The sequence below is a fragment of the Larimichthys crocea genome, chromosome XVII, assembly GCF_000972845.2.
Source record: "Larimichthys crocea isolate SSNF chromosome XVII, L_crocea_2.0, whole genome shotgun sequence".
Taxonomy (NCBI): Eukaryota; Metazoa; Chordata; class Actinopteri; family Sciaenidae; genus Larimichthys; species Larimichthys crocea.
The window spans coordinates 23,962,535-23,975,411 of NC_040027.1; the positions used below are offsets into that span (position 1 = coordinate 23,962,535).

Below are 12,877 nucleotides of genomic sequence, written 5' to 3' on the forward strand. Positions count from 1 at the left end.
GAATTCTAATATTAAATTTACTTTGGAATTTTATATGTGTGCAACACATGACACAAAGTTATTTATATGTATTTCATCCAAAAAACAATATGAGGGGACAAAGTCTGTCTTTATTTTCATCAGCAACATTGATACTGATATGAAAAAATAATGTACTAATTATATTATAATTACATCTAAGTATTTTAACAGCAGCATCTTTGCTCTTACTAATGTGCACTCACTGTTTCTTCAAAGAATAATGAAACACAAGTCACTGAAGTGTAGTGGAAGTTCATCTTTTCTGTGTAGAGTCATGGAACACAAAGTTAATGTACATGTTAGGTGCCCAACAAAGATCTGGTAAATAAATGCATCATAAAAAAGAAATAAATAGTCCTACAGTTCTAAACATATTTTTGGTGTTTGTGAGTATAAAACCAAAACAAATGAACAGAGGTACAAAACATAATCTAAAGCCTTTGAAAAAAAGAAATGCTCTTTGATTGATTAGTGTGCATTTTCTCTACTGCCACCTGAAACAACTATATTGTACAACAAGTTACCAATAAAACTGTCTTTCCTAAATGTGTATTTGTAACAGCACACTTGACCATACGAATTATCTGACTGACTGAGAAAACACACTAAATATATCAGGTTCAGCAGTGACAGTGAGGATGTTCTTTAGTAGACTAAGAGCGCCCACCAGTGTTGAAAATATACACTACACTGGCATGAAACCATCAAAAACGTGCAGAACTCTGCTTTTTTTGAAGCAGGAAACTAATTAACCAACCTTTACGGACAGACATGTAATAATTTAAATATATTATTTAATATTTGTAGAATTGATTCAATGAAGGATTATTTAATATCTCCTAATGTGACTATTTTCATACCAAACTATGTGTATTCAGTGTTTCCCTGAGACTTTTATTACTGAGGTTTAAATGCCTTTAAAACAGCATTGAAAAAACAGTTAAAACCCACATTCATTTCATTATTTTGCGTTAGTGTTAGTGCATTTTCTTTTTTAGACACATCGATTCAATGATGGAGGCCAAAAAGAAAATAAAACAGTTTTTTGCAAATACTTTGCTGCATATAAGGAAAAAACGTCATTACATAGATCAGCTAAATACACAGCCAGATCATGTCCATTAATTGAACAATTAGTGTTATATTGCATGTGCTGAAACACAGGTAGAATGTGTGATGTACCTACTTTAATTGGCAGTCGGTGCAAAACACAAAAGCAGAGAAAGGGTTTTCATCCAAAGCTTGCACATGCACTGTCCGCAGGATTCTATATTTCCATGGGAAATATACATACACCCCATATCAGTACTTTGATCAGCCTCTGCACAGAAAGCTGACAAGTCCAAGCACGCAGGACATCTTCAGATGTGTGCTGTTGGTGTGTGTTATCACCCTGCATGCCGGTCCCGATGCAGAGAGTGAAACTGTGGAAGAGTTGTCAGGTGCAGGACAGGGAATCTCCCGCTGTGCACTGGCAGAAGAGAAAGAAAATACGGATGCATTAATATAATACAGAACACAAACTATATTTATATTACTAAATATATATATTTGTCAAAAGCTACCTTCCACTCTGAGTGCATTGACCATCTACTGGATTAGCTACAGCTGTCTGAGTCGTCCACTTGCTCCTCTGTAGCAGGCGCAACCAGCCGGTCATATGAGAAGGCCAGCATCATCTGTGTTAGACAATGTTATATTAGTATAATTATTATGGAAAAGACAAACAGCAAAAAAGGTCATAAACGGTTTATTCAAAGCTCTTATTCTTTACACTTCTTATACTCTTATTCCAATATCTGATTGTGCGCATGAACACAGTCTGTCTTTTGTTATCTTTGTTTGAAAGTGTTGCCAGTTTCGATGTCATTATAAACAGCTGTTAAGTATCATCAGCAATATAAAAGGCAGAAGGTATTTCTCAAGAATCTGAAAAACAAAATGAATATTAAAAAGATAAATCTAATTTGGTTGGTGCTCTGCCATCATCAGTCAGCCCCAGTCTTTTAAATATATTTGAAATAAACTGATCCAGAAATGTTTTTCTCCTTCAGAGCTATCAGTGATGTGCAACAGCATGTCCTCTACCATGAAAATAATGAAAGAAAGAAAATACAGGGCTGCTGAGGAGAGTTCCTGGTGGACCTAATTTGGAAGAAAGAAGTACAAGGTGGACTTCATTTAACCTGTTTGGAAATGCGCACACAGACTCCTTCTCACAGGAGCACACTTGGATTTTGTTTTCTTCTTTCTCATGATAGTGGAAACATTTGGTTGATGGGCTGTGTTTGCCCAGCTTCATTACGAGCATTTTGTTATGCGTGTTTGTTCTCAAACACAAGAGGATCTCCTGGCTAAAAGATGTCAACTTGCATCTCTTATTCTGAACCTTTTTTTCTGTGGTTTGGTTGTCTCTTATTTGTTCTAATTAGATTCCCACTGCACAGAAACTCTCAGTGCAATTTTAGCTTGAAACAGAAATTAGAACACATTTTCCACAAATTTAACCTCTGCAAGTGACGAGTCTTGTTCACAGGGACAGTAAGGGTAAGGCTGGGTGAACAGAGGGTGTGATAGTCATTAAATCAATCATTTCAGCCAGTCATGATCATATAAAATTGGTATTTAGGGAAAGTAACATTATTGTCATACATAAAGAAGCATTAGCACAAATTCAGAGAATAATGTTGCTTTGTTCACTGAATTTACATTTAAGGAGATACTGAAAGTGTGTGTGTGTGTATGTGTGTGTGTGTGTGTGTGTATATGTATGTATATGTATACACACACACACACACACACTTTCATATATATATATATATATATTAGTGCTGTCAAAATTAACGCGTTAATTTTGTCGATTAATTTTAAAGAATTAACGCGTTAAAAAAAATTAACGCAATTAACGCGGTTTTGTTTACTTCCGGTGGCGGCCGCCATTTTGGATGTGGCAAAGTAGAGCTTTGTTTCCCAGATATATTAGTGTGTGTGTGAATGGGTGTATAAGAGGCATTAACTTAAAGCCCTCACGGAGACTGCGCCCTGGGCGGTCGCCCACATTGCCCATAGCTAAAACCGGCCCTGCTTGTTTTAGTTTACGGGCAGATCTGCCACATCCAATATGGCGGACAAGTTAACGCATCGCAGGAACGGACCAACCTGCTCAATGAGGCGTCTATGTATATATGTCTATGATCTATCCTAACTAAAGGAGAGTCTATGTATATATGTCTATGATCTATCCTAACTAAAGGAGAGTCTATGGCGGAAAGATGATAAGGACAGACTTTTAGGGGGAACATTTCATTTTAAAAAGTTGCCCGACGGCTCGTTGGACAAAAACAAGGCAATTTGCACAGTTTGCAAAGTCGAATTTAGATTCCACAGAAGTAACACGACTTTAACATATCACCTCAAAGCAAAACACCCTGTCTACACTACAGGAGTGTGGCACTCGTCAGTATATTTCCTCATTCTGGCTTTTTTCTATTTGCACTGTGCATATGTGCACCTTAAGCCAATAAAATGAATGAATTTAAATATACTTTCTCTGTGTTTATTCTACATTAATTTGATCATTTTACATAAATAAATATTCATTATAAGCTTCAGTCTCAGAAAAATGCATTTAATTTATTGATACATTTATTGATAGATTAATCGCGATTAATCGCGATTAATTACAGAAATTTTTGCGATTAATTAGTTAATTTTTTTTATCAATTACAGCCCTAATATATAACGCTATCTATTATATATATATATATATATATATATATTCATATATATTATATATATTATATATCTTATAATTTACTTTCCTTAATTTATTTAAGTAATTAATGAGTTAAATAAATACAATTATATGATTTTGGTGTCTTACAATTACACAAGCTGCCATTTCACACCTGTGTCTATAAACTGACAATCACAAACAAGGGTTCATCTCCTTCACCAAACTACAGACATGATGACTTGGAGGGACACGCGTCTTTTTAATTTTTCTCTCTTAGTCTCATTTCCTTTTGCATACCGTTAGCAGTGCCAGCAGTGCCATCATCACTCCCATCATGATGTACATGTTATCGGTCAGGCCACCAGCCCACAGAGGGCCCAGGATGGTAGCGAGACCTCCCACTGAGCGACGCACTCCCTGGCTGAAACCTGCAATACAAGCAGGACACAAAGACATAAGAATTCAACCGAAAAAAAAAGTTACATGTTTTAAAATGCAGTCCAGGGTCCACACTACACATTTTTTATACAAACAGCCTGAATGATCCATAGGAGAAAAAAGCAACAAGACCAAATACGCTCCAGCATGTAACATTTTGTCGTTTCCACTAGGTGGTGCGGTTTCTCACCTTGTGTTTTCTCAGCAGTAACTTTGGAGAAGAGGGAAACCTGAGCTACAGCTACAAAAGGCAAACCCAAAACCTGCAGAAACACCCCAATGATGAACTCAGCCAGCTGCCATGGAAAACCACCTACAAAATCAGGACAACACCAAAATACTGAATGAATAAGCATAATACAGCAAAGTTCTAATGCACATTTAAAATTGCACCTGTATCCTCTAGCTTGCTTGTCATAGGCTTTAGATCTGCTGTATAAATAAGTGTGTTTACCAAATGCGAGGATGCTATATACTTAGTCTCATCATTAAATAATGACTAAGAGTTAGTTTCATTCCAGGATGTGGGAGATCAGGCTTTTTTCTTTTACTGCTGATGAAAATCTGTGTACAATAAAATAAAAAAGAGCAGACTTTCTTCAGTGCTGTCTGACCTAGTGGCTTAGCCAGGAAGATGAGGCACCAGACACCAGAGATGTTGCAGATGGTAAGGCCGATGGCCAGGACCACCCGCTCAGCAACACGCCGGCTCAGCCAGCGCACAAACAGGAAGCCAGCGATCACCTCCACACCACAGAGACAGTACATGATGCTGTTCTCCAGCTCCCCATAGCCGAAGTACTTCTGGGTCAGGGGGGTCACCATGGTCTGAGGAAGGAATGTTAGGAGATGTTATCATTTCGTCTTAAAAGTCCAGAAAACATTCACTTTGTCTGCCAGTAGGATGCCATAATTCAAATCCCACACCTAAAGAAATATAAATTCAATCATATCTATGTGTATATGCATGTTTCTGTCTGTATTTCTTTACGGTACCTCCAGCGCCGTCTGATTGAAGAGGGTGATGAACTGAGCAGCCAGCAGCACAACCACCTCCTCTCTCAGGAACTCTACAAAGACAAATAGACAGTCAGGGACAGAAAGACTTCACGGTGTGCCCGAGCCTCGTTTATGCCACGTCAGCTGCAATGATGTAAATGCAGAGGTTTGTGAGCACATGCAGGTGTTAGTGAAGCTTGCTGCAAGAACGCATGCAGCTGGCTAAAGAAGGAAGACAAAAGAAAGGGCTAAAGACCAACAGCAAGGTCAGATCAGAGAGATAAAAGACAGGAAGAAAAATTATAAAGACTTTCAATTTAGAGAATGTGGTTGACACCTTTTCCAGACTTTTTATGGACCCCAGAATAACCCATGCACACTATCAAGCACCCACCTCGGGATATGCTGAAATTCTTAAAGGGGCTGGATGGCTCATGGGAGTCTGGTGGCACAGGAGAGGCAGGTGGAGAGATGTGATTCAGCGTGGCATTTGAGGCAGCTGGGCTGTGGTATGTGGGCGTGTTGGATGCCACAACTGACCCGTAGGACCCCAACACCTCCTGGGATCCCATTAACGGCTTCTCCTCGTCGTTGTCTTCTTCCACATGCTGCTGCTCGTCCTCCTCCTCCCTGCTCTGGTTTGTCGAACTCTCCTTGGACTTCCCCCTCTCTAAAGGTAGAAGGTCCCAGTACATGAAGACCACTGCTAGTTGAAGGAGAATCCACAGCAGGCACATGAACAACTGTAGGGGTGGAGGATGAGTATTATAGCCTTTATGTGTTGCAAAGTTGAAACAACATAATGTGTACCATATTTTGGTCTTTACCCCTGGTGCAGTGTATTTGTTGACCACAAAGGGACCCAGGTGGAAATCACACAGCCTCAAGAAGATGTTAAATGCTGGACCTGTGTCAAAAAACATGCATTTTAACCATTTGTCATGCCCAAACCTTGGCGAACTATTATTATTTAACATTTGCACATGAGCCCCATTAAACGGGTTATTTTCTGTGTAAATAATACCATTACAATTCATAATAAACTCAAATGATTAGCTGGCAACCGCTTGTATTTATCATCACAAAGCTGCGGAGCACTGACCAATCAGAAGACCTGCTTGTCGACATGCCATGACAGCAGCAAATACAGTAGCACGATCATCAGGGGAAGTGCTTCTAGTCAGGAAGCCAAAGATGGCTGAGCCAGCACCTGTGCCAATGCCTGAGGAAAATACATATTTCATGAGTAGATTACAGCGCTGAAACATTGAGGTTAAACGCTGGAGCTCTTGAGAGAATGTACATCATTGTTGTGTTAAGTCATATAACTTCCTATAATGTTCTTTAAATAACTACAGCAAGAGGTAAAGAGATCTACTGTATCGCCATAGGCAAAAGATTAAAAATGTTAATCACTGAGCTGACATTGGAGATTCGTGGCTGCAATTGGTTACAAAGTCTTTTCAGTTACATGCAACTTTACATAATGATCCTGCCAAGCTAATCTGATATGCCAGGTGTTCTACTGGCTTCCACGTGCCAAATGAAATGAAAAGTCACAGTGTCACTCTGTGCAGGCTTACCTGCCACCAGTCTGCTTGACAGTAAGAGCCACTTGGAGAAGCCCATAAAGTACAGGAAATTACCTGGAGAGTAAAAAGCAGTAAATAAATAAAGTGAACAACAAAAGAAATTGATATGATTAAGGTTTTTAAATATGACTGGACTCACCTATTATCTCAAAAAGGTTGGCAAACAAGATGATCTTCTTGGTGGTCCCTGTTCTGTCAGACCAGTGGCCAAACAGCGGTCCTGACAGGAGGCCACTCAAGCTGAATGCTGACAGGGCCAAACCCAGGAAGTAAGGTGCTGCATCTAAAGTCTGCAGGTATCTCCATATCGTGGGCAAAATTACAGCTGGGGAGACAGAAGTAAGCAGTTGTTGATGTTTTTAAATAAATCCTGGAGTACAATTTAATTCTGAGGTAATGTTAGACTTCGGTGTCTGATTTGAAAACATCTAAGGTTCAGTGATGTTGAGTCGTCTGTGTCATAGATGGAGCCAATCGACCCTACTGCAGCTGTACTGGGCTGATTCTAAATAAACATATGTACCTAGGTTTAACATTATCACTGTAGGTGTACCTAGATAAGCAAACATTTATTTTGTATTTTATTTTTTTAAACATTAGAGCTAACTGATAACTATAGTCTGGATATGGTCTACGGAAAGATGATGATTTTCTTAGAAATGTTTAACCATTAGTGCATTATCATGTTGCATGTTGAATTTAGATACTGTAACAAGGTGAGAGGGTGAAACCAAAGATTAGATGATGTTTGTTCTAGATGCACCTTTGAAGGAGCTGCCTGAACACGCTGAAGTTTAACTTGGGCTGCAGTGGTCGCTCTTCCTCCAGCGATATAATCATAACAAAAGATAATGCTGACCCAACAAAATGCTAATTCAATTCTTGGGTCAGAAGACACAAAATAAAGCATGCTCTTAGAAAATTCCAGAGGAAATGATTGCTCAGTTTTCCTGTCATGGGGGGGGGAGTTGTAGTTTCATCACCCAGATTGAGACGAAAGTGTGACGAAAAGTGAATGTTCCTTCTTTGTTTGCTTCATAGATTTTAAGACATTACGTCTACAGAGAGCAGTGTTGAAAGAGAAGTATACAGAGTATACAGTTGCATATTATGAAAATAGAAAACGCCTTAGATGGGGCAGAGTTTAGTTCAGTTGATAGAGCAGCCGCCGCATGTGCGAAGGCTCAGTCCTTGCTGCGGAAGCGCAGGGTTCGAATCCAAAATGAGGCTCCTTCCCGCATGTCAGTCCCTGTCTCTCTCTCCCGACATTTTCTATCACTCTTCAGCTGTCTCTGTCAAATAAAGCTTAAAAAGGCCAAAAAATAATTTAAAAAAAAGAAAATGCCTTAGATTTGTACTTAGGTTAAGTAAATGTACTTATATTCCACCACTGGTGGTCAGTGACCAAATAAATAAATAAATAAATAATAAAAAAAATATCAGAATGTCTGAGTCACAGTCTTATAATAAAATACCAGAATAAGAGAGGTGTTTGGAAATTTTTAAGGAGTGCTGTTGTTTTGTTAAATCGCATTGTATTTGGTTACTAGGTTACTCAGGTTACTTCAGTACAATGCAGTGTATTGAGTGACCAGATTCAGACATCAGTGACTGTTTTTCTTTTTCTTTTTTTAAGATATTGCATGTGGTATCTGTGGAAGGGCCTAACACCACGCAGGTTTCGATTAAATACAACTGTTTTGCAGTTTGATTGAGGTGAGAACATCAAGGCCATAGTTTTTTATTATTATTATTATTATTGAGTGTTTTAAAGTTTTAACATCCCATGTAAGAGTTTGTATTCTCCAGATACACACACCTTCCACATAGATGTCTCCTTTAAGGGCAGAATCTAGTTTTTAGTCAATAAATAACTGACTGAATAACACTCAGTGTGGGGAAGGTTTTGAAACAAACTGAATCAACTGATTAAAAAGGATTTGCAGTGGAGAAATGCTGATTCACTCATGTCCTATCTGTAATCTGAACTACAAGCTCTGGACAAAGCATTCCTCCCCAGACAGATTCATTTAATAGCTGTGAAATGTTTTACACAACCATTACATGAGGACACCTCCTCAGAGGAATTCATACAAAATGTCAAGAGGCTCCAACACTAATTAACCTGTTAAAGTTCCAGTAATGTTTGTTCCAGTCACCAGTCAAAATGTTTTGGCTGATTAATGACAACAATAGTTATCAACTATTAGACATAGTAGTAGACAGAAATGCAATGTCATGGTGTTATTTCAGAAAATAAATGCTTATTTACGGATGATTTTCACACAGACTGACAGTTTTCAGTGTTGTAAACCCAAAAAGTAGATCTTACCATATTCCACACCGCTTAGAAGAAACAAAAGCCCAATGGTGAAGAATGTCAGCTTCTTTTTCCGTCGATAGTCCATCGTGTTTGTGTTATTATCTTCTTCCTACACTTTGCTTTTCATTATTTTTCAACATACGTGTTTATTCTAGTCTCTCTGCTGACATAATCCCGAGTGCGGTGCTTCCAATTAAAGACGAACGCGGGGACATGTTATCCCCGAGCCTGCCTGCAGACGATTCTGGAAACTCTTAAAAATACAAATGCATATTGTTCTACATATTTCTGAAGTCAGGGCACACGGAGTCAGTTTACATCCGCAGTAAACTGCCTGTGCAGGTAATGCTTGAAGGAAACATTGCGCAAGCAGAGCTCTCCAAGATCCTCCTGCGCAGTTTAACCCGGCTACATCACTTCCGGCGAACTTCGTCACAGCATGGAGCAAATCCCAAACACTGAACCAATACACACGTGTCAGGTGAGTTTGTGGGTTAGGATGCATGAGCATTTAATGAGAAATTAAAAAAGAGAAAAAAAAAGGTGCACTGTGATAAATCATTTTCAGGAAGCCAACTTTGATTTTCACAATAAAATGAATAGAAATCAGAGAAGGCACAATCTAAAATATAACAAAAACTATGATAGTAACAATTTGAATTAAAATTTGCATTCAGGGTGTTGTGAGAACAGTTGCAACCAGTGGGAAAACTAATTATATGTTACCACACTACATGACCTAACCTGACCAGTCACCTGGTGGACGCCACAGTATGTAGGACACTGTTAAGAGTGTTTCAGGGGCACATATACAAATCAGTCTGGGTCTCACAATGGTGATAATGTTGTTTTAAAAGCTTTCAAGAATATTCTGATGAAACACTTTAGTATTTGGGCAGAACATGTGTTCTTATTGATCATCAGCTGCAGTACTTAAGTATTGGCTTTTGACAAAAGTCATACACTATACTATTCAAATCCACTATTTCCAGTCGGACTCCCAACATATATATTGCTATAATAACATGGTGTAGTTTTCATATTTTTTTTTGTCTTTCTTGAATTGTTCCTAAGGATACAAGCTTATCCTACAGCATTACTACAGATATATTTAAGGCTTTCCATGCGCATAGCAGGAGACTATGTGTCATTTGCGGAGTTTCTCCTCATCCTGTGACATCCATTACCAGACATTGAGAAGGCTGTGTTGCACACAGAAGCTTCCTCTTCGTCCTTAATTAAATTTGCTGTCTCCTGAGTGTCCACATTTTAGTTTGCTGCCATCCAAGCAAGTATAAACTGTTGCTATGGCATGCTAGGTAATAAAGTCCCATGTGTTCACTGGTAGAAAATATGTTAATTGCCTAAAATATTTGCTGGAGAATCCAGTCAACATCTCAACTTCAAATGTTTGTAGCACCTCAAGACAAATCTGCAAATAATCTGAGTTTCATGTTCATATGTGCAAAGAAGGGAAAGAGGTTTTGATTATATATATATAAAAAATAAAAAAAATCATTGAAAGTCAAATAATGTTGCAGCTAGTCACTGAAAACTACACATGTAATCATCTTAGAATATTGAACAGGCCTCTGAATTTTAAGCTGAAACTGTATTCTGTGTCCCAGTTACTCTGGACCAATCATTCTCACTGTGAACAGTTTTCATTGAAAACAGTAAACGATACCTGCATGCTTTAATGAACCCTGTTCATGCGAACAGATGACTATTCCATGGTTTCAATGTAACTTCTCAAAGCTGTCTAAATTTTTCTGAATTACATATTACAGACAGTACTTCATGTACTGGTTTTGTCAATAAAAATCGGTAATGTCTTAACCATTATATATTTTTCCCAGTTAGCACCTACCTTTATAAAACCTTCCACCCTTTTGCCTGCACTCCAAATACCAACAAAGAGCGTTACAAACAGACTCTCCATTCTTCGTAAGATGTAAAATAAAACCTAATTCAACTGGCTTAAAAGAGCACCTTTGCTGTTGCTGCTGTACAAAAGAATAAAAAGGATAAATGAATTCTAAAAAAAAGAATTAACATATGAATTAACAGGTGACTGTTTGAGAATCATTTTGTATAAAAGAAATCTTTATTTACAGTTTGCCAGCAGATGGAGATTGCAGCAGTTCTTAAGTGTCACCGTCTTTAGTCCATCTCCGTAGAGGAAACATTTTTTAACTAGCAGAATAAAAAAACTAAATACGCTTTCTTCGGCCTCCATGTGTTCCGTCTGTAAGCTGCTCTTGGAGATGGTCATGTGCTCCAGACTTGGGAACGTGAATGTTTTCAGTATGCAGTTCAGCATGACTGTGACGGTGGCAGTGGAAGAACCAGGCTAAGAGGGGGAGCAGAGTTTTAGAAGGCCAGTTTCTTCATGAGGAGATAGACCCTGGAGTCCACCTCAAAGCCGTGAAGGTTGTTGGCATCTCCCTGCAGCCTCATGAGCAGGCCACCATAAGACACATAGGCAGAGCTGAAGGAAGGAGCACACCCATACGACTTGATTAAAGATAACCACTTATAGTGTATTCCTCTTAGTAACAAGATGAATTAGTAGATTCTATTATGCAAAAAATTGTAAATGTGAGCAATTTGTGTTTTGATTACCAATACAAATGAATAACATTTAAATGTAAAAATATTATATCATATTTTTTATAATAATAATATATAAGTGAAAAAGATTCACTTCTCTCACTCACAGTCGTGTGGCTGCTTCTGTTGAAGTCTCATCACCCTCAATCTTGTAAACTTTCCCATACATCACGTAATCAAACTGGTCCGCTCTAGAAATGTGAACAAAGTTAAATGAGAGCAGGACCGAGGCGTATCTACAATGTGAACAGTTTTCATTGAAAACAGTAATGATACCTGCATGCTTTATGAACCCTGTTCAGGCAACACAGATTACTATTCCATGGTTTAAATGTACTTCATAAAGCTTGTCTAATTTTTCTGAATTACATATTAACAGACAGTACTCATGTACTGGTTTTGTCAATAAAAATGGGTAATGTCTAAAACATTAATATTTTGTCCAGTTAGCACCTACCTTTATAAACCTTCCACCCTTTTTGCCTGCACTCCAAAACCAACAAAGAGGCTTACAAACAGACTCTCCATTCCGCTGAGATGTAAAATAAAACCTAATTCAACGGGCTTAAAAGAGCACCTTTGCTGTTGCTGCTGTACAAAGAAATAAAAAGGATAAATAATTTCAAAAAAAAGAATTAACATATGAATTAACAGGTGACGGTTGAGAATCATTTTGTAAAAGAAATCTTTATTTACAGTTTGCCAGCAGATGGAGATTGCAGCAGTTCTTAAGTGTCACCGTCTTTAGTCTGTAGTCCATCCCGTAGAGGAAAATTTTTTAACTAGCAGAATAAAAAAAACTAAATACGCTTCCTCGGCTCCATGTGTTCCGTCTGTGAGCTGCCTTGGAGATGGTCATGTGCTCCGACTTGGGAACGTGAATGTTTCAGTATCCGTTCAGCTGACTGTGACGGTGGCAGTGGAAGAACCAGGCTGGAGGGGGGAGCAGAGTTTTAGAGGCCAGTTTCTTCATGAGGAGGTAGACCCTGGAGTCCACCTCAAAGCCGTGAAGGTTGTTGGCTCTCCTGCCCCTGCGATGTGCAGCCCCATAGACACATAGGCAGACTGAAGGAAGGAGCACACCCATACAACTTATTAAAAAATAACCACTTACAGTGATCCTCTTAGTAACAAGATGAATTAGTAGATTCTATT

At 38.5% G+C, this 12,877-nt stretch overlaps 2 protein-coding genes across 2 annotated transcripts in view; both read right to left on the reverse strand.

The window, feature by feature from the left end:
* Positions 1-31: 31 nt before the first annotated feature.
* Positions 32-9,551, reverse strand: mfsd8l1 (major facilitator superfamily domain containing 8-like 1). Its single transcript, XM_019256638.2, has 12 exons — positions 9,119-9,551; positions 6,926-7,111; positions 6,778-6,840; positions 6,297-6,416; positions 6,022-6,101; positions 5,589-5,937; positions 5,192-5,265; positions 4,810-5,023; positions 4,386-4,508; positions 4,055-4,185; positions 1,587-1,700; positions 32-1,492 (listed from the first exon to the last, which is right to left on the reverse strand). The coding sequence occupies exons 1-11, from the start codon at positions 9,192-9,194 to the stop codon at positions 1,620-1,622; spliced, it is 1,497 nt and encodes a 498-aa protein (XP_019112183.1). The 5' UTR covers positions 9,195-9,551; the 3' UTR covers positions 32-1,492; positions 1,587-1,619.
* A 1,643-nt stretch (positions 9,552-11,194) lies between these two features.
* polr2h (RNA polymerase II, I and III subunit H) overlaps positions 11,195-12,877 on the reverse strand; it is a 4,047-nt gene continuing 2,364 nt past the window's right edge. Inside the window, exon 6 of the mRNA XM_027289883.1 lies at positions 11,195-11,600. Coding sequence (XP_027145684.1) covers positions 11,483-11,600 — 118 coding nt within the window. The 3' untranslated portion in view covers positions 11,195-11,482. The remainder of the gene's footprint in view (positions 11,601-12,877) is intronic.